General features: G+C 47.4%; 1 protein-coding gene across 1 annotated transcript in view; it reads left to right on the plus strand.

Moving 5' to 3' along the window:
- The window catches only part of SPG7 (SPG7 matrix AAA peptidase subunit, paraplegin), a 44,922-nt gene extending 22,843 nt beyond the window's left edge, over positions 1-22,079 (plus strand). Inside the window, 8 exon segments of the mRNA XM_030582287.1 lie at positions 4,739-4,863; positions 6,371-6,473; positions 8,449-8,559; positions 12,185-12,300; positions 13,495-13,651; positions 14,812-14,975; positions 17,203-17,280; positions 20,422-22,079. Coding sequence (XP_030438147.1) covers positions 4,739-4,863; positions 6,371-6,473; positions 8,449-8,559; positions 12,185-12,300; positions 13,495-13,651; positions 14,812-14,975; positions 17,203-17,280; positions 20,422-20,631 — 1,064 coding nt within the window. The 3' untranslated portion in view covers positions 20,632-22,079.
- Positions 22,080-22,392: the final 313 nt, after the last annotated feature.

A 22,392-nucleotide genomic window follows, 5' to 3' on the forward strand; every position in this document is an offset into this window, starting at 1 on the left:
GCTAGAGCGCAGTATGGGGTAAGGAGGGACATGGACCGTCCTACAGTGCAGTGGGCTACAGGGTGCCACTGTTTCAGCATGGGTTCTGTGACCACCCTGCAGGAGGGGGGAGTGAGCTGTGAGTTTGCCCTGAGTAGTCAGACAGCTGAGTGCCTTGTGCACAGGAACGTCCTTGAAGCTGGTGCACAGTGCGCTGAAGGCCCCATGGGCCAGGGTTCCAAAGGCAGTCCGAATCCATGCTCGCCGTCCCCAATGCTTTGTGCATACCTCAGCTTTGGAAAACTTAACCAAAGATGTAACCTTACTTGGGCTTGTGCATTATACAGCTGAGGTGGTAATGCCAACAGGTTTCTTGGTGGGCCCCAACCCAGCTACTGTCCATGGCCATCCTCCTTTTAATGCAGCAGGGTGGCCTGGAAGGACACTACGTCCCAGCATGAGCTGCTGCATCATGATTCAAGTAGAGGGCCATTGGACCAAAATGAATTTCCACATTCTGGGAAGTGTAGTCCCCCCATCCCTGTCCCCCCCCCCCGCCCTTTCTAAAGATGAAAATGTCTGCCGTTTCCTCCAGTTTATAGAAATCAGGTGTAGTGCTGGAGACCCTGGTGAGCTGCCAATTCCAAAATTAGGGCCCAGCCCCCTTTTACAGGTGTCGGAAGATGAAAGGTAAAATAATCTCCTTATTAAATACATGCTTTACAAGAAGTCTTTACTAATGCACTGATGGATTCTCTTCACTCTGTTGCCACTGGCTGCCTTCTGAAAAGAAATATTTATTTATTTGTATTACTGTAGTGCCCAGGAGTCCTAGTCATGGACCAGGACCTCAGTATACTAGACACTGTGCAGACCAAGAACAAAAAGTGTCCCTGTCTCCCAAGGAGTTTTACAATCTGAGTATAAGACAAGAAACAGCAGATGGAGACAGAGTGATGGGGGAGTACAAGGAAATAGTGAGACAGTAGGTCAGCATGATATGCCATGGTCTCAGCACACCAGCATCCTAACCAGTGCCACATTTTTTGGAGGCATCATGGAAAAGGAGAGTTTGAAAGAGGATGAATTAGTTTTGCAGATGTTTACAGGGAGCTCCTCCCAAGCATGAGGGACAGCATCAGAGAAAACACAAAGGTGTTTGAAAATGTATGAAGTGGGGGATGGAGAATAATATGGAATTGGTTGCTTGAGTCGACATCATAATAGTGAATGAGAGATGCCTGGTCAGGTGGGGTGGGCCATGAAGGTGTAGAAAGTGAAGACCAGCAGCTTACGTTTAATGGAAAGAGAACGGGAAGCTTGGGGGTCGGGGTGACATAGTCAAAGTGACAGGCGAGGAGAGGGATTGCTCAGTGGTTTGAGCATTGGCCTGCTAAACCCAGGGTTGTGAGTTCAATCCTTGAGGGGGCCACTTAGGGATCTGGGGCAAAAATTGGTCCTGCTAGTGAAGGCAGGGGGCTGGACTCGATGACCTTTCAAGGTCCCTTCCAGTTCTAGGAGATTGGTATATCTCCAATTATTACCTTACCTTAGGCGAGGAGACTGAATTTGGCAGCAGCGTTATGAATGGATACAAGTGGGATAAGATTGCATTTGTAAAGACCAGAGAGAAGGATGTTGCAGTAACAGAGTTTTACCTGTATGGCTATAAATAGTACGGCTTGTTAATAATTATAAGTGCAAAGTAGTACTCTTTGGAAGAAAAAATCAAAAGCATAACTACAAAAAGGGGAATAACTACCTAGGTGTTAGTACCACTTAAAAGAACCGAGATTTTAGTGGTTCACAAATTGAATATTCGTCAACAGTGCAATGCAGTTTTAAAAAAAGCTAATATAATTCTGGGGTGTATTGAAGGAAGTGTCATATGTAAGACACAGGAAGTAATTGTCCTGCCCTACTTGGCACTGGTGAGGCCTGTGTCTAATTCTGGACGTCACACTTTAGGAAAGATGTGGTTAAAATGGAGAGAATCTAAAAGAGAGCGACAGAAATGATACAAAGTTTTAGAAAACCTGACCTAAGAGGAAAAGTGAATAATTAAAAAAAACAACAACAACAAAAAAAAACCGACCCCGTGGGGGTGTTTAATTTTGAGAAAAGAAGACTGAGGAAGGGACCTAAATAAGTCTTCAAATATGTTAGGACAATGATCAGTTGTTTTCTAGTGAAGATAGGACAAGAAGTAATGGGTTTAATCTGCAGCAAAGGAGATTTAGGTTAGATATTAGGAAAAACTTTCTAGCTCTTCGAGTAGTTAAGCTCTGGAATAGGCTTCCGAGGGAGGTTGTGGAATCCCCATTGGAAGTTTTAAAGAGCACAAACACCAGTCAGGGATGATCTGGGTTTACTTGGTCCTTCCTCAGCACAGGAAGTTGGATTAGATGACCTCTTAAGGTCCCTTTGGCCGCTACATTTCTGATGATTTGTTTCTGTAGGACAGGCTGTATCTCAGAGATCATATGCAGAGAGAATCTGCAAGATTTAGACATAGTTTGGATGTGAGGACCTAAGGAATCTGAGCTGGATGTCCAGGTTATGCTCCCAAGTGACAGGCAGGATGGTGGTATTGTCCATAGTGATAGACAAGGGTGAGGGCAAGGTGGATTAGGAGCTCTGTTTTAGCTATGTTGATCTTGAGCTGATGCTAGATGTTGATGAGTAGGTGTCAGAGACAAGCCAAGATTAGTTTGGACAGAAGAGATAGTTTGGAGTAGAGGTAAATCTGTGAGTCATAGAATAGTTTATATTTGTGTGTATTACCCAGAGATAAGGTATAGAGGAAAAAAGAGAAGGGGACCAAAGACAGAGCCCTAGGGAATCCCCCAAAAAGCTGGAGGGGGGTGAGGCCGATCCTTTGAAGGAGCAATTAAGCCCAGCTAAACTGGATGAATGTAAGTTTGCGTCTTGTTAATTTCACTGTGTAATTCAGAGTATGATTGTGATGATCCTCATGCATACAGACGACCTTGCTTTCCATCAGATCTGTGACAGTGTTCTGCAAGTTCTGGTTATGCAGCAAGGGAAGACTAGGGCACTGATCAAAGATGCCTGGTGTTGTATTTACAAATTGTTCAATTTGCCTGGCAATATTAGTAAATTTAACTCTTTTTCTCAGAACAGATAAGCAGTTTGAATAGTGCATTTTCTGAGCACAAACAACTAAACAGCAGACAAGGAAGCACAATCCCTACAACTCTTCTGCAGTGTCTGAATAGATGAGACCTTTAAGGCCAAGATTCTTTTTGCATTACATGAACGTTAGAGCCAATAACACTTTTCAGAAGCAGTTATTTGCCCTGAGTCCTTGGCCAAAATCTCCCTCTTCCCAGCTCTTGTGTTGTGAGCCAGTTGTTGGCCTGACAGCTGCTGCCCCTCCCTGCATAGTGGCTGTATTTCAGTGAAGCTATATGTGTACGGCTGAGATACTCTGTTACAGGAGTGGTGGAGGAAGCAGGGGACTTGTTAAATCAACCAAATCCTCTTCACCATTTCCTTGAAATGGTTTGTCTCACACGTGCTGCAGAGAAGGTTTTTCAAGTTGGGTTCCCAGCACTAGCTTTAATTCACTGTCACGGACTCTTAGGTGTTACTTTTATAGACTGTTCACTGTGACTGATGCTTGCATGCTGAGGCCAAAGCATGTTAATAGCCAGGTGACAGCAGTTGGGAGGAGTAGTATAGATTTAAGTCTGCTGATATAGATTTCCTGGAGCTGTGTATTTCCCACCCACTGGAACCCAGACTGAAAGCGAGTGTGGCAGAGGCTGATGCAAGGAGGGTGCAGTCAGTGGTTTTGGTTTTTGTTTGTTCTAATGGTTTGACCTATTTTAAAACTGTGTCTTCCCAGCTGCAGAGCAGATGATGCATTGTACATTCTAATCCTGCCCTGTGAATAAAGCTTGTTAGCCGCCAGGTGACGGCCAGTCTCTCTGCTTATTTATCACACTCTAAAGTGCAGTGTAAAACATGACCAAAGAGTGATCATGCTTCATCCTTTTCAGGAGCCTATTTAGAAGGCATCCTTTGGGGAGGAAGAACTAAGTTCACTGTAGAACGAGTTGCTTTTTTCTATAGGGCCATTTGTCAGACTTACCTGTAACCTTAAACTCTCTACTGAGCTATAGGATATTGACCCATTTGGCAGCTTCTCTGTTGGAATTGTGGAATGCTCACTCATCCCTTCCCCTGGAAGCTTGCTGCATGCCTTACAGCTCTGAGGGCTCTTGATGTCTGCTGTTGTAAGACAAGTGGATTAAGGTGACCCTATAACTCCCTTTTATCCTTATCAGCATGAAAAGCAAACCCAGTGCAAATCATGCCACCCGGGAGCTGTGTGCTGAACATCGCTGCTCAGTCACTTTTTTGGTTGCATTCTGTCCCTCGTCTGTATGTTGTTTGTTCAGGTTGTAAGCTCCTCGGGCTTGGATTCTTTGTATCTGTATAGCGCACCTGGGATGCCTTTGTTTAGCAAGGGGTGCAAGGAAAGACCAAAATCCATAACCCACTTCTAATCACACACACACCTCTCTCGGCCTCCCTTCACACATTACTGAAAAGAACAAATGTCTTCAATCTCGCCTTCCCCAAAGGATGCCACAGATGTCCTGTGGCTGAATGTTGTAAAGCTGTGGATGGAATTCTCCACGTCCCATCGCGCCTCAGCAACAAGAACCCTGCACTGTACATTATGATACAGAAACCTTTTACCTTCATGTCTGCTCTTGTTTTGCTGCAGGGATGGGAACCACAGATCATGTCATAGTGTTGGCTTCCACCAACCGTGCTGACATCTTGGATAATGCTCTGATGAGACCCGGGAGGCTTGACAGACACATTTTTATTGATCTTCCCACACTCCAGGTATGTATCCTCTTGCACCATCTGTGTGTGTGAATCTGGTGTCACAATTCTTCACTTTTTGGTCAGTATGTGTGCTGGCACAGTCCAAAGTTGGCAGTAGTGGGAACGACAATCCTGTGTTGCCCATCTTACCATTTGTGTCCTAAGCCAAAGACCCAATATATGAATGCAGTAGCCCACTGTACAGAGGCTCTGTGGTATTAGCGCCTCCCTTTGCTTCAATCTGGCCTTGAGGGAGAGCTTTGCTTTGGAGTTCTCCTTTTGTCATGGAGACAGCAATTTCATGCATATCTGTATCCTCTCTCCATGAAACTAGGAGCTGCCTAAACTGGTTCTCTAGCCAATGCTGCCTGTCTGGGCAGTAATGCATCTTCACCATTGGGTTAGTAATGCATCTTCACCATTCATTCCTGTGTGTTACCTGCAGTGCTTAATTTGTGCTGCGACCTGGCGGTTCAGAGCCCCGGCGCCCCTGAGCCTGGCGGTTCAGAGCCCCGGCGCCCCTGGGCTTGCTGCATCAGTTATGAAAGTAAAAAAATAAATTGCTTGAGACCCAGCTCCTCTTTCGTTATAAATGAAGCACTAGTTACCTCGCTCTCTGTCTTGCTTGTGTTTGGATACCCACTCTCTTCCTTGCAGGCTGCTTGGCATGTGTATCCTCCTGAACCATGAGCGCAGTCAGATCCGCTTAGCAGTGGGAGTCCAACATGTTTGCTAGGATGGGACTTGTAGCAGAGTCTGTGTCCAGACTCTGAAAGCAGCAAGGAAGACTCACTCTTCCAGCAGATTGTCTCCTCCTTCCATCTGCGGCTTTACTGTCATCCACAGACTTTTCATTTAAAATACCTTAAATGCCTGATGCAATCTGGCACTGGAATATGAACTGTGCAGCTGCCCCGAAGGAGGAGGGGGGGAGCTCATTGTTTTAATCAGGACCTCCTGGACCAGCTGAATGAGTCACACTTTGGCCCCTTGCCAGCTCTCATCTAGCCCCCCAACTTAATCTAAGAAATGGCCACGTGCCGCACAGTAAGTAGGAGATGTCTTCCCAGTGGCAGGGGAGGGAGCAGGCTTTGGGCTGGGAGCTCCTGATTCCTTTGCTCTAAGCGCTGTGCTGTTAAAGAAATGTTCAGAGATCAGTGAGGGTGAAAGCTGGGAGGGGGGAGAGTTCCCCTTAGAGAGAGGAGCCGGTGACTCATTGTAACCCTCCATATGTCTATCCTGAATTTGAGAGCTCTGTGTCACTGGGGAAATCAAAACTGGTAAATCCTTTGAGGGCTCAAAGCAGAGCATCTCTGCCCTCCTGTGGCTGGCCCTCATCACCGTTTTCGTAATGTACTAGTCACTTGTGCTTCTTACCTCCGGCTTCCCAGTGATGTCGCTTACTGCTGTGTGTGATGGGGGGACATTTATTCCCCCTAATCTCACCTCCAGGTGACAAGTGGTGCCAGGTTTTGGGGCTGGGGCTCTAACGCCTCCATGCAAACGCTCTTCCTTTTCATTGCAGGAGAGAAGAGAGATCTTCGAACAGCACCTGAAGAGTCTGAAGCTGACCCAAACTGGCAGCTTCTATTCCCAGCGCCTGGCTGAGCTCACCCCGGGGTTCAGTGGTACGAGCTAGGCTTCTTCCTTAGGCGGGGGTTGAGGCACTGTAAGGGTTTCCTTGTTTGGGAACTCAAGGGTTGGTTGTTTTAGCCCAGGGGTGGGCAAACTTTTTGGCCCGAGGGCCACATCGGGGTTGCAAAACTGTATGGAGGGCCGGGTAGGAAAGGCTGTGCCTCCCCAAACAGCCTGGCCCCCACCCCCATCTGAACCCTCCCACTTCCCGCCCCCCTGACTGTCCCCCTCAGAACCCTCCTCTGCTCCTTGTCCCTTCACATCCCCCACCCCAAACCGCTCCCCTCAGGACCTCACCCCCTATCCAACTCCCCCTGCTCCCTGTCCCCTGACTGCCCCACCCCCTATCCCCACCCCTGCCCCCTGACAGGTCCCCCAGGGCTCCCATGCCTATCCAGCTCCCCCTACGCCCCATCCTCTGACCACCTCTGAACCTCTGCCCCATCCAGTCACCCCTTTCTACCTGTCCCCTGACTGCCCCACCACCTATCCACACCCCTGCCCTCTGACAGGCCCCCCAGGGCTCCCACACCTATCCAACCCCCCCTACTCCCCCTCCCTGACCACCCCCAAACCTCCATCCCATCCAACTCCCGCTGCTCCCTGTCTCCTGACTGCCCCACCCCCTATCCACACCCCTGCCCCTTGACAGGCCCCCCTGGGCTCCCACACCTATCCAACCCCCCCATGTCCCATCCCCTGACCACTGCTAAACCTCCACCCCATCCAGTCACTCTCTTCTCCCTGCCCCCAGGACCTCTGGCCCCTTATCTAACCTTCCCCCCACACACACACACACTCCCCAGCCCCTTACCATGCCGCTCAGAGCAGCAGGACTGGCTTATTGGAAAGCCTGAGAGGTGGGTGGGCGCAAGCCGTGCTGCCTGCAGGGTGGCATGGCTGCGGGGAAGGGGGAACAGCAGGGGAGGGGGTAGCTTCCCCAGCCGGGAGCTCAAGGGCTGGGCAGGACAGTCCTGCAGGCTGTAGTTTGCTCATCTCTGTTTTAGCCACACCCTCCTTTACAATGTCTGTTGGTCTGAGTGGTTTTATTTCCTCTCTGCTCCCTCTCCTGTTGAAATGGCCAGAAACTGCGCGGACTCTCTTGGATACAAATCTGTGTGTGGAAGAGCGACTGTCTGTGGATGTTTTTCAGTCCCTGAAAGTTTTGAGCATCCAGCTGTTTTCTGCCTTGGTGGTGAGGTGGAGGGGAGCCATCACATCACTTATAACCCAGAGTCCCATGGGAAAGAGCTGCTGCTTTTGCCTCTTCCTGGTTGTTGTTGAGAATGAGATGCTGCCCTCAGTGCATTAAGATGGGGAAAGACTTGTAGATCAATGAACACTTTAACAAAAATACTTCACTGCTGGGTAGCAATGAATAGAGACTACTTTGTAGAGCAGGGTTAAATCAAGCCGATCTCCACATTCCCACACCCCGGAACTTCTAGGGATAGTTTACTGGAACACAGCTTCTGACCACGGACTCCATGGCGTCGGTCTGCATGTAGTTCCTGGAATGTCCTTGCTGGGTTTCCCCTCTAACAGGCCCCAGCACACTGCTTCTGTTGTGACTTCTTGCAGCAACTCCCCTCCCCCATCACTCATGCACACAAACTCAGAACAGCTGTTTTCTCTCCTGTGGAGAGGTTTGTGCAGTTGCAATAAGAACAACGCAGTGGCCCAAGCCAGATCAGCTACCCGCACCGTTCCTTTATTGCTGAGAGCCAGCGTGGGCTTTCGCCCTGCTAACTGATAGTTCAGCTCTGTCCTGTGTGGCAGCCTGGTGCCATATTATTTAAATCGAACATAAGCAACAGAAACAAAGTTTGTGCTCTCTTCCAAGAGAGCTGGTGATGCCGGTCTATTTCATTTCCATAGCGCCTCCCCCAGGTTTGTGTCTGCCTTTTGTGTCCTGTGCTCTTTGTTCCTCATTACAAAAAAGCTTGATTTGTTAACTCTTACCTGTAGGCGCTGACATAGCAAACATCTGTAACGAGGCAGCTCTCCATGCTGCCAGGGAGGGCTATAAATCCATTGATACTTTCAACTTTGAGTATGCTGTAGAGAGAGTCATTGCAGGTAAGAAGCCTTGACCTTTTTTCATTCTTTCTAATGCCTCCGTGATGCTTGTCATGTCTTTTGGCATATGGTTCTTTAGTGGGCAGAGTTCTAGCAAGACAGGTGGTTCTGACCACACTCTCCCGTTAGTACAGGTAGGGCTTTGGGAAACATGCAGTTGCAGAACTGTGCTTGAGAGTCTAAGCACTCTTTTTAGAACATGTGTTTAGCCCTTATGGTGCAGAGAACTTTCCAAACCTGAGCCCAAACTGATAGTTCTCTTCCGAGTCTATAGACAACCTGGACTAGTGGGTGCAATCCGCTCCTATCACAAAAGGGTAACTCTGAAACCTAAGGAGGACAATTCACATGTTTGTTCTTCAGTTCTTTACATTTCTAAAATGTAGCTTTCGGTGCCTATCCAGCGCTCTGGGCACCTATGGCATAAATATAAATAGCAAAACCGTTCTAAAGGGATGCCCCCTCCTCAACAGCCCTGAAAAAGAGGAGCTGCGCAGTGTGTCTGCAAAGTTAACAAACCCAGGTTCTGATGGACCAAGCTGAGGTGAGCTCTAAAACTGAGGAGCCATCCAAGAGAACATCCTGCCAGCAACTCCATGTTATTTGAGCACTTATCCAACAATCCCAAGCCATGTTTTCCCAAGTGCCAAAGTCACAGCTGTCCCCCAGTGAGCTGATTACATTTCAGGCTCTCCTCCCCAAAGCAAAAACTCCAAAAATGCAAATTATGAACTGTTCATGTAACAATCTGCAGAATACAGAAAATTTGTGAGCAGAGTATGTTTAATATCAAAAATAAGCCAGGGACTGTACTGTACTAATTCTACACTACACTGCACTGATGGTAGTATTCCTTTTTAATTCTGTAAAAGCCTCTTTGAATTCACCTGAAACTGCCACAGAATTTTGAGTCTGCTGCACTAGAATGCTGCAGAATTTTGGTCCATTCTGCTGCAGAGCACAAAGGGTCTTGATTATGACAATGCAAATATTTGGCTACTTACATAGTACAGTGCCACTCTAAGAGGTGTGATACTGGACACACAGAAGAGGCTGCATGCTCTGCATGAGGTGCTCTGCCAGATGGTTATGGTCCATGGGTCAGAACACTTGTGTTGAGTCAGTTGTTTCCTCATTTGGAGTTTGTCTTGTTTTATTATAAAGTGCTTAAATGCCCATGAATCTGTGCTTTCTAAACCTCTTAAATAAGAATTGCAGGAGACTATTTACAATTTTATCTACCTTAAAAGTGCAATTCCCCCTGAGCATTCTGGGTAATTCTGTGCACACTTGCACAAAGCCAGACACCTGGCTGCTTAGCAGCACCAAGTGTGGCCAGTGAAGGTCCTTCCAAGTTGCTCTGCAAAGGCATAAGCCAGCAAAGGCCAATGCTTGTTTCAGCTTCCCCTATAGTGCAGCTGCTGCCTCAGCTGGAGAAAATGCCAGTCTCCTTGAGGAGGGACTTAGTTGAGTTTTCCATTGGTGGTCACACTTGCCTTCCCCAGTCACACCCAAAATGTTGCATCCTCATTCTGACACATTTTGATTTTATAACTAAGGTCTATGATGCAAGTCTGAGGTCATTAAGTGTTTTGAATCACTGAACAGACTGAGTTTATTAACCAGCGGGACTGTAGCTCTTTGGGTTAAGGGAGTCTGGAGCTTTCATGCTGCTGCCAAGCACAAAAATACTTAATGGTGGTGCTGCTGCTGTCTTAACCGTCCACACACAACAATGTCATTGCTGGACTTCCCTACAAGTGAAGGAGACATACCCGCAGTTTTTACTGCAAGTGTTTTTGCTTTAGGAAGAGTGGTGTTAAATCAAGGGATTTGTTGGCAGGTGCTGAAAGCCACGTCAGCCTTAAACCCCTTTGCTGTAACAAGGGAGAAAGGGGTAAAGGTGCTTCTCAAATGCTGATCACTGCCAAGACTTCAAGCCTGGAAATGGGACCAGTCTGGAAGTCTTGTCTCCTGGGAATGAGGGAGAATGTATTGAGAAGACGGAGCAGTGTCTAATAGGCTCCCTGTGGAGGATGCCAGCAGAGAGAGCGACTGTGCCTATAGTGGAGCCTTCTTGCACCCTTGACTAGTGCTGCATTAGAGCAGCATCTTCGGCACATTCTGCTCCTAAACAGCATAAAAACAAGCCCTCGGGGGACTCTCCTAGACGAGGCTGGCTTTATTCAAGGGAAGAAGCAATTATGCAGGAACATTCTGTGCTATTGCAAAGAGTTTCATACAGTCTCTCTCCCTGGTGGGTTGACAAGGAAATGCTTCTAGAATTAAATAATAATAATAATAGTAATTAATAACCCAACCTGTGTTAAAAGAAGATTAAGGGACTGACCTTATTCTGATTAAAATTAAGGCCATTCTGATTTGAAGCTGCTGTTCCATCCCCATCATGTCTTCTGAGGCATAGCTCTTGCTGGGATCCCTGGGCAGTGATTGTGCAAAACATATTTGAATGTAATTTGCAATTTCTTTGTTGAATAAGGCTCCTGGCTTTCTATTAACATATTTTAAACAATGTTTTTCCAAGGTATCATACAAAATCAGGGCACTGCTGAGGTTCTCCACTGAGCCCATTCTTTCGCCCCCTACAGATCCGGCACCATGCAGAAACAGCTGTTTTAAAATACTGGCACCCTGCACAGTACATGTAGTGGAGTTCTTGATGTGTACTGTACTCTACAGTTAGCATATTTTCTGCACATATGCTATAGGTTTGACTTCTATTTAGCATCTCTTCAAAATATTAATTGGGCTTTTTCCAATTTGTAGTGCATTGGCATGGAAAATGAACATTAAAATACCTTTTTTTTTTCCTTTTTGAGGAGAGGAGAGAACACTGAGAGTTCATCTTAATTGCTAATTCCAAAAGCTTGGCCTCAGACTGCGAGGATTTAGACTGTTCCATGAATAACCAGCATGGAAAACCTCCCAAGATTTGCACTAAGCTTTCATGTGCACCCTTGATCTTGCACTATTTCAGTGTTCCTAGTAGACTGAATCCTTGGACGGGGACCCTCTTCTGTTGCAGATGTTTATAATCTAAACATCTTGCATTTCTACGATGTCTCCTATCTAAGGAGTTCAAGGGTCTTACAGCCAAACTAAGCCTCAGAACACCCCTGCCAGTTCAGTGGGTATCTTCATCTTGTAGATGTGAAATTGAGACACTGTAACCTTGGCCAACTCACTTTTCTGAGAGTCTGTGGTACACCTGATCCCAAATCTGAATCCTGTGCTTTAGTCATTAGGAAGGCGGAAATAATCTATTAAAATGTATCTTAACTCAGCCCTTTGAAAAGAAAGAATAAGAGATCTCCGCTGAAAACATCTCATACTTCAGTTCACTGCACAATGAAACAGCCTTCAGGCTGAATTCTGCCGTGGTTAACTAATAAGGTGATAGAGGACACCTCTTTAACAGCACAGAATTGAAGCAGTGTTGCTTTTTCCATCTGGATGGGGTGGCAGGGCAAGCAAAAGTAATGAGCTCGCTAACTGTTACACTGCACACTTGGCTGGCTCAGAAAAGAGAGTAAACTCTGACCTGGTGACAGGTGTAAGCCAAGAACCCATTTTCCTAACTGAAGCTCTCCCCCTGCTTCCTCAGGCACTGCCAAAAAGAGTAAGATCATGTCACAGGAGGAGCGGAGGGTAGTGGCTTTTCACGAGTCAGGCCATGCGCTGGTTGGCTGGCTACTGGAACACACAGAGGCTGTGATGAAGGTAACCTAACTGTCTGCTATGAATTAATAACACAGCTCAACTCTGGGGTGGGGAGAGGGTCCTTTTGGATTCCAGTCTAATGTACACTGATCATAATGCAACAGCTTGTGCTAAACTCTGCTGCATCATCCCTCACCTCTTCTGAACTTGGTTACAGTAGCACGGCCAAGTACCCAATTAGGGAATCCATTATCAGACTCCATTAATAACGGTGATGCATTGCACTTTGTGCTGTTAATCTAGGGAATCATCTTCAGCCATCGTTTTATGTTTAAAAGCTGAACTGGATGTGCTCAGAGACCACAGTGTTCCCTGTGCAAACTAAACGAACTAAAATCAGCCTACAATTGCTCCTTGATGTGTATGTCCCTCCCAGACACACAGCATGGCCTGTGTGTGCATGCACAATCTTTCCCTCTCAGAGATGGCTTGCCAGCATGTTGGAAAACTATCGGTTGGATCATCGCGTGCCCCTGGTTTGAAGGGATGCTTTTTGAGACTGGTAGGCTTGTGAGTTGGCCTGCCTCTGGAGGCACTCCATAGGAAGGGGCTTCCTTTCAGACCTGTGGGGCTGTATTCTCCTATGTGTTTCCTCCTACCCCAAAAAAGTCCTAACATTGGAATAAAATCTCCTACAGTATCAGAGGCTCGTTTGTGTTACACTAGCACTAAACCCTGTTGTGTAGTGTTGCTTTGTTAAATGATTACTGTACTCCCAACAATTAAATGATTTTACAAATGATGCCTGTTTAATATAGAGCCAATTTTTGCTTGCCTTACTAACTCTGGTAATCCCACTAATTTCAGCAGGACATGCGCACAAGTGTGAAGTGAGTTGAATTTGGTTGATGGTTTCTAAAATCACTTTGGCATCTTGAGGGTTCACTGGCTAGTTGACTCCTACCCTAAGAGTGACTTCCATGTCTCATTCCTCTCTGCCTCCCTCCGTAATGTCAGGAAGCACAATCGTGAAGGCAGATCTTTCAGTGTGGGAACGCTGTCAAGGGACATTGTCACTTTTTGGCCTCCTGTGCCTGTAATCTCAAGGGTTCCCTCACACAAGTGCACCCCAGAGCCTCTCACGAGTCCAAAGTTAAATATAGAATCTGAATATCTTCCTCTTCTCTCCCTGCTTGGATTCTGTTTCGTAGCCCCTGTTCTCTGAAATTGGCAGAGACTTTTTGTGTGTTTCAGGTTTCCATAGCCCCTCGAACAAATGCTGCTTTGGGGTTTACTCAGATCCTCCCGAAAGACCAGTACCTCTTCACCAAGGAGCAGCTATTTGAGAGGATGTGCATGGCGTTGGGAGGGAGAGTGTCTGAAGCCATCACCTTTAACAAAGTCACGACGGGTGAGGAGCCAGAACCTTACACGGGTTGGCCCAGATGAGGTGCCAGGCTAAGAGGGCCCTTCCCTTACATAAAGAGTAGATAGCTGTCTGCCTCCCTGGCTTTCATAGCATGTTGGTTTATAAGGAGCTGTTCTGCAGAGACACTCCTATACAGCACTGTAGATCCTCAGCTGCCTGCCCTAGTAACACCAGCTGGAGGAAGTCAGGGTGGGGAGAAGGGGGATTCACCTCCAGTGTCATTGTCTTTAGGTATAACGTGTGGGAGAATAGCATTAATCGTTGAAATCCAAGTGGAGGGGGTGGTTTTCAGAAGTGTTCAGCATTGGCCTAACTCTGTTCACGATGAAGCCAACAGTGAAACTTCTATATAAGAATGGCCAGACTGGGTCAGACCAAAGGTCCATCCAGCCCAATGTCCTGTCTTCCAACAGTGGCCAATGCCAGGTGCCCCAGAGGGAATGAACAGAACAGGCAATCATCAGGTGATCCATCCCCTGTTACCCATTCCCAGCTTCTGGCAAATTGATCTGGATGGGAGCAGAGCTAGACTATTGCTGAGCAGTCTCGAAATCCCCACCTTGAAGCATTATGCTATGTGCCAAGAACTTCAGTGTTCTCTCTCTAGTCTCTGAAGTAGTTTACAGGGTGTTTAGAAAACCTGACCCTGGGTCTTTGCTTACCAGTTTCCTAGTAGTGATCTGAGCAGCAGATGTATCTGCAGACTGTGGAGTGGGATAAAATATTGAATGAGTTTTTTGATCATGGGTTTGTCCTCATCACTGTGTAGATCATCTTTTCCTAACTGACATGCTGGCCTGCTGGCTTAGGCTTACTCCTAGAGGCTCTGGCTGCAGCATGCTGTAGCGATGAGGGGCCTAGAGCCTCCTTCTTTTAACAAATGAGGTGAAAATACTGTGTTTTCAAACTCTGAAAGAGGAGTGAGGAAAGATTGTGCATTGTAGGAGCTGTCAGTAGAATGCGTGACAGTTTCACCTGGATTAGTTAGCAAAGTCAGTGGTTGGGGTAGGCTGTTCAGCTACACAGATCTTGCAGCTCTGAACTCCTGACTCGCAGAGTGGGTTGTGTGCTGGAGGTGCACCAGTTGCTAAACCTGTCAGCTCTGTGATCCCATGCTGAGTTCCTGTCTCCCTGTCTCTCAGGAGCAGAGGATGACCTGAGGAAAGTGACCAAGATAGCCTATTCGATGGTGAAGCAGTATGGAATGGTGCCCAGCATTGGGCATCTTTCTTTCCCAGAGTTGGAACGCACTCCCGGAGTAGGTCAGCGCCCCTTCAGCCAGGGCCTTCAGCAAATGATGGACCATGTAAGTCTCTGTCCTGGCAGCTTCCCTTTTGTTCTTTGCTTCTCACTTCATTTAAAAAACCGAATTGCAAATAAAACTGGCAGCCCACTATTTTGTGTTCACTGGCCATTTAGAAGTAAATGCCTCCAAAACCAGCACGGGTTTGTTCTGTGTCACCTTGGTAGGAACGTTTACTGAGTCCTAACAGGCAGAATCATGTGAAGCTGCAACTTCTGCACCAGTGGTGCTGCTGATTTGAACCTCGGTTAGTTACCGTAAAACAGGTTGCAATGTATAAAGACGTAATCTCTGCAGAGATCTGCAGTCATGATTTCAGCGTGACCGGAGCTGACGAGATGGGGCAGAATGGGGGACAGGGTGTGACTGTAGGTAACTTTTTTGAGGGTGGAGTGGGAAACAAAATAAGGATGGGGTGATTGTGGGATTGAGAGTAGATGCTTGGATAGGGAAAGACGCTGTGATTATCTGAGCGAATACATCCCCTTCACGTTCATGCTACTCCTTAGGGCATTCTGTGCCAAAACAGTAAAAATTCTGTGCACAATATTTTAAAATTCTGCAAATTTGATTTGTCAAGTGTGACATTGGGACACACAGGCCACTGTCTGCACAGAGGTGGGAGGTCACTGTGCAGCTCCTCCCCAGGACACAGACTCAGTGATGATGCTGCACCCAACCCTGGCACAGCACAAGAACCGGGCCTGCCCCAGAAACATCCACGGTGCTGCCCCTCTGTGCCAGGTGCAGACAGGCTCAGCAATGCAGGATCCAAGTGCTGAGGGGCTTAGTTTGGGGGATCCAGATGTGGGTTGTGAGGGTTCTGTGTGGGGCAATCTGGGTGCGGGCAGCTCAGTGGGGGGATCTGGGTGCACAGGGGCTTGTTGGGGGGTTCTGGATGCAATGGGACTCTGCAGGGGGTCCAGGTGAAGGTAGTTGGGGCTCAGTGGGGGGGGGGGCGTGTCTAGGTTTGGGAGAGATAGAGCTTGGCAGTGGAGTCTGGGTGTGGGGGACTTAGTGAGGAGTTCCAGATGCTGGGGGAGTAGGACTCAGCGGGTGGAGATCCATGTGCAGCTGGTTGGGGGCTCAGTAAGGTCGAGATCCAGGTGTCGGGGGCTTGTTGGAAGGGGGTACTGGGTGTGGCGGGGGGGGGCTTAGCGGGAAGGTCTGGGTATAAGGGGGTCTAGATGCATGAGGGTTGGGGGAAGTAGCTCCCTGTACAGGGATCCTTTCCCCGGCAGCTGAGGAGCGATGGGTGCAGGAAGCTGGGGGAGGGGCAAGTTTGCAGAGCTTCCTGCATCTGGGGGAGAAATCTGGGGGTGGGTCTGACACAGCCCCAGATGCTGTACAGGAGAAGAGGAAGTCCCACCCTCCCCAGCCTACTGGGACTAGCAGCTGAGCCCAGCGCCGAGTAAGAGCCACCAACAGGGTCTTCTCCAGTCCTACCCCCCTGCCCCACTGTGATTTAGCTCTCTGCCCGCTGCCCTGCGCTCCCAAAACATACTTCTGGGGATGGTCGTATGGCTGCTCTTGTGGCTTCCCTTTGCTTCCCGGTTAGAAAAATTTTTTCTGCAGGAAGCAAAGATATCAGGAGTAACAGTTTGCAAAAAACCATACTGTGTGGTGTCTGGATTGTGAAAAGATACGTAGCTAAAAATCTCAAGAATAGAATTTTTGTTTCTTTGGTTTCTAGATTTCTTGGACACCCTGAAGGAGGGAGAGAGCAGGTGTTTGTATTAGGGCGGGTTGAAAACTTCCAAGTGAAATTGTTTTTAAACAGAAAATTGGGTGTTCTCACAAAACATTGCATTTTGTCAGTGTCTGCTTTCTCCAGACAGTGTCAACTCCTGAGAAACCAAACACTTGAAAACTGACATGTTTTGATTCAGAAATGCTGCCATGGTGCATTATGGAAATTACAGTTCAGCTGCCTCCTCCTCTATGGCCAGGTTTCCCAGCTGGACTACATCTCCCATGGTGCCCCACAACTAGGAATTCGCCTGCTGTGCTGTGGCAGTTCATCAAGAGAGTAGACTAGTTTTTGGCAGAAAATCTTTGATTTTTTGGTTTTAAAAAAAAAAAGAGAACCAAACTTTTCCATAGGGACAGGACTTTCTGACCAGCTGCTGTTCGTAAATCATGTCTCTAGGCACAGCTCATCATTTATGTGAACATAGTGTTCATTCATCCTTGTCTGTCCATTGTCATTATTTCTCACTTCTCTTCCCAGGAAGCAAAAGTGCTGGTGGCTCAAGCATATAGGCACACAGAGAAACTCTTACTGGACAACCGGGACAAACTGCAAACGGTACGGACTTCAGTAGTGCTTCTGGCATCATTGCAGCCACTAGGTCCTTGGTTGCTCGTGTCCTGGGGAGTGGTGGTGGTACTTTCAGGAAGCAGTGTTTCTGTGCTTATCTTCCAGCTTTGAGAAGTCATGTGGGGTCTGGTGCATTTCCAGATTGCAGGAAGCAAAGGAAGAAGACTTTGAGCTGCGTATCTGGTCAGCCATTGGATTAGGACTTGGCTTGCATGTGTGTTTGCAGTGGGAATTTTCTTTAGTGGTGAATGAGCTGAGTCTCTAGACATTAACTGGTGGTGTTCAGGGACTCACTGCTCGGTAAGAGAGGTGCTCTCTGTGGAGGGGCTTGATGGGGGTAGTTGAAGGTTAGACTCTAGCACAGAACTGCAGTTCCTTTATGTTTACTTCCTTGGTGACTTTCTGATCCTGGGATGCCAAATATGGGACCAAGGTGTAATTTACACCACCCCAAGGAGAATAGATATTGGCCTTGCCCAGAAGAGTCTGCCATGTCAGAAACAGCATGTCTGCCAGAGTCAAAAAGCAAGTGCTGCCTTTACCACTGCAGCTGGGGACCAGTGCACAGGAAATCTACATAGGGATTGAAGTGGACAGTATCTGAGGGGAGGAATAATGGGACGTGGAGCCTTTTACCTCCATGTCACCAGTGTGGATGAGTTGATAGTCTCAGTTCACATTGTTAAGCTACCGCTGCAAGTGTTACAGCGCTGGCTGCACCTCTGCCCCCTCAGGTGTCAAGTCGTGGGCCTTTACCTATCCTGGGATGGAATGTCACAATTCTCCCACTCTTGGAGCAGGGTCTGGGCTATCGCACCATGTGTATCAACTGTGCTCACCCATTGGCCCAACGGAGTATGGACACCTTTGAGCCTTCCTTTAGGGAATCTGTGACTAGTGAGATATAATGACCAGCCAGCCTGCTTCAAGCACAGTATTGTTCGCTTTAACAGTGGGAACAAACCATGTAAAGAAGAAGAACTTGAATACAACTGTCTACACACACACCTGTCTTACCTAATTGCTGACACATTCATTGGTAATGTGGGCAGTCCTGTCACTTTCACACACCTGAATGGACCTGGAGAATGAACTTTCCTCCCATGCCTAGAGAGTTTGTCCAATGGGCAGTGAGGAAAACTTGTGTTGCCGTTGTCTAGACTGTACCTATCCTATGGAGGCCTTTATTTTCATTGACTGTTAACCTGGCATCTTTCACAAGTATTCACACAAGTGCAAAGTCACGTAAGTGTATGGAATAGAGCGGCAGACCTTTCTACCTCTGCTCCTTGGACCTCATTCAGCTAAAGTGATTCTCCTGGTCACTTCTCCAGGCCAGCAGCTAGAGATCACCAGCTTAACTTATACCCCACTAGCTGTAGATTGCCGAGCTTAGGGGAAACAGAGCATCAAGTCGTACTCTGCTGTGAGAGTGCTCCTCTCCCCAAAGCTCTTCTGGCTGTTTCTCCGTCTTTGTAGCAGGTGCCAGCAGCACAAAAAGTTGCATATTGCCCCCCCAAAACTACAGATAGACCAGATCTACACTAGGTACTTCTGCTGGCATAGCTATGTTGGTCCGGGTGTGAAGCCAGCAGAAGCCCCTAGCATAGATGCAGCTATAGCAGCAAAGCTGCACTTTTACTGATACAGCTTGTATGGGGTTGTCTTACTAACCAGTACAGAACAAGCTTTGCTGATGTAGCTGTGATCACACTAGGAGCACTTTGCCGGTATAACATACTGGTATTTCTATACCAGTAAAGTAGCACATCTTGCTTTGGCTGCATCTTTGTCCAAATACACCTCTACCCCGATATAACTCTGTCCTTGGGAGCTAAAAAAATCTTACCATGTTATAGGTGAAACAGTGTTATATCAAACTTGCTTTGATCTGCTGGAGTGCGCTGTCATAACCTATTCCCAGATTTGGACCTTAGCATCCAAAATATGGGGGTTAGCATGAAAACCTCCAAGCGTAGTTACCAGCTTGGACCTGGTAAAACTGCCACCACCCAAAAAATTAGTGTTTTGGGGCACTCTGGTCCCCCCAAAAACCTTCCCTAGGGAGCCCAAGACCCAAATCCCTTGAGTCTCACAACAAAAGGGAATAAACCATTTCACTTCCCCTCTCCAGGTGTTCCCTCCCTGGGTTCCTGGAGAGATACACAGAAGCAAGCTCCTTGAATCTAAACAGAGGGACGACACCCTCCCTGTTTCCAGTCCTGGAAACACAAGTACTTCCCTCTTCACCCAGAGGGAACACAAAGTCAGGCTAGTAAATCTAACACACACAGATTTCCCCCTGACTTCTTCCTCCCACCAATTCCCTGGTGAGCTGCAGACTCAATTCCCTGGAGTTCCCCACTAACGAAAAACTCCAACAGGTCTTAAAAGAGAGCTTTATATAAAAAGAAAGGGAAAAAAAATACATAAAAATGGTCTCTCTGTATTAAGGTGACAAATACAGGGTCAATTGCTTAAAAGAAATATGAATAAACAGCCTTATTCAAAAAGAATACAATTCAAAACATTCCAGCAACTACACACATGTAAATACAAAAGAAAACAATATAAACCTTACTGCCTTACTATATTTGTACTTACAACTTGGACACACAAGATTAGAAAGCAAGAGACAGAAATCCTCTCGTAGCCGAGAGAGAGACAGGCACAAGACAAGAACAAAGAACTCAGACACAAACTTCCCTCACCCAGATTTGAAAAAGTCTTGTTTCCTGATTGGTCCTCTGGTCAGGTGTTTCAGGTTACTTCTTTCCAGGTGTAAGAGACATTAACCCTTAGCTATCTGTTTATGACATGCGCAGCCCTGCCCCACCCCCGAGCACTGCTTTACTGTTATTCCAAATTCATGTTATATCGGGTCACGCTATATCGGGGTAGAGCTGTATATACCTTGATATTGTTTGCTGCTTACAGTCATGGACATACATCTTCTCTTCTGTTTTAGCTGACCTCCTGGGGAGGATGGTGGCATGTCCTGGAAATTCTTCACCCCAAGCACTAGCTGCCATGTCAGCATGCTTCCCTTCATGCCTTGCCAGAGCTGCCACTAACTTTTCTGAACTCAGTGTATGTACACTCACCTTCTGCCCTGTCTGCTCTTTCTAGCTGGCGAATACCCTCCTGGAGAAGGAAGTGATAAACTATGAGGACATGGAAGCCCTGATTGGGCTGCCTCCTCACGGGCCAAAGAAAATGATCGTTCCTCAGAGCTGGCTTGAAGCAGAGAGAGACAAACAAGACACAGGTGATGAAGAGCCACCCCAGCAACCCCAGACCCGAGAAGAGGAGGAAGAACCCAGTTTGAGACCAGTATGAAACCCATTCCTAATCCAGAATGGGAGAGGAGAGCTTTAGAGGCTTCCTTCCAGCACCGTACCTGAGTCCTTCCCCTTTCAGCTACAGGGTCAAAGGCACTGAGAGACCAGAGCAGGGAATCTTTGTGTTGCCAATATCCTGCCCCAACTTCTGGGTGTCTCAGAGGGAGGCTGTCTTCAGAGAGGGATTCTGCAGCTGGTTATCTCCGGGGTTGGGGATTCCTGATGCAAGCACAGATATAGTTGGTCATGTAAGGCAGAAAGGGATAGTACATGGGTTCAGAATTAATTTCAATGCTAAAATCTCAGTGTAAACTCTCAGCATCTGTGCTGTGACATGAGTGTGTGCTGTTATTCCTTCCCACGCCATAGCTTCGGAAGTGTCTCTGTCGGGCACAATCATGGAGTCCACTCGGAAGGGCTCAAGGCAGTTTAAGACACAGTAGTTTGTACATGACTTGTCTATACCCTTTGATTATCTCTGCTCAGAGTTTAAAAATATACTGACTGAGAGAACAAGGTTCACTGGAGTAAAATGGTCTTTACGCATTGTTATATAGACCATATTAATAAATGCAGGAGGATGGGGCATTCTGACATGTACATGAGACCTGTTATGACAAGTACACAGTTCTGCAGATTTAGGGGCTTCCTCTGCTGGTTGATCTCTCTGATAGTTCTGTGCATGTCTCTCTATGGGGATGTTTTGATTGGTTTGGGGTTATCAGTTTGTGGATTATCAACACTTTTTTTGAGTTATCAGTTTGTGTGCAGATTCTGGCCAACCCACAAGTCTAAAATCCAGTCTAGGATCTACTTTTACATCAGAAGCCCATTTTCCAGATCAGGACTCTGAACACAAGTGCACTGAGAGGCTGAGTCTAGATGTGCTGTTTCTTTCCTCAGTAGGAACTTGAGAAGCACCTTTCAGTAAAGACTCTGGGATGGAAGCCCGTGTGTTCATTTGCATGGATTTCTACAGGAGGCTTTAGACTGAACTCCTTTACTTGTGTTCAGACCTTTAAGTTCTCTGCGGAAGAACCTTGTTGTGGCATGATCATTCTCACTCCACAATGAGAGCATCTGAAATATCTGTGCCTTGATGCCTGAGGTATTTTGCTGGCTGGCTGTACAATGTGCCCTTTTCTCTTACTGAGGATTATTTCCATGGATTATTCCATGAGGATTATTGTCTGTGTCCCTAAAAGGCCGCAGTCCAGATGCTCCCCTACCCCAGTTTCTTCTGTCAGGGACTGAGAGGTCTGAACACAAGTGAAGGACTTCAGTCTACAGCCCCCCGTAGAAATCAATGCAAATGAACACGCCTCACATTATTGCCATCAGACTTCCATTTGTGGAGAATTAGACAAGACTTTTGAAGCAGCGGATGTTGTGGTGTTGAGATGAAAGGGATCAGGGCTGGCTCCAGGGTTTTTGCTGCCTCAAGCAGTGAAAGGGAGAAGGGAAAAAAAAAGGCCACGATTGGCGGCAGCTCCACTGTGCCGCTTTCTTCGGCGGCAATTCGGTGGCAGATCCTTCCCTCCAAGAGGGACCGAGGGACCCATTGCTGAATTGCCGCCGAAGAGCCCGGCGTGCTGCCCCTTCCCCTTGGCTGCCCAAAACACCTGCTTGCTCAGCTGGTGCCTGGAGCCGGCCCTGGAATGGATGCAGTTATCCGAGGTATACTTACCCACCATCACTTATCTGATGCAGAGCCTGCTTCTGTCTCAGGACTCCCAACCTCTGCTGGGTTTAGGACTAA

This window comes from Gopherus evgoodei, chromosome 12 (assembly GCF_007399415.2).
Source record: "Gopherus evgoodei ecotype Sinaloan lineage chromosome 12, rGopEvg1_v1.p, whole genome shotgun sequence".
Lineage (NCBI taxonomy): Eukaryota > Metazoa > Chordata > Testudines > Testudinidae > Gopherus > Gopherus evgoodei.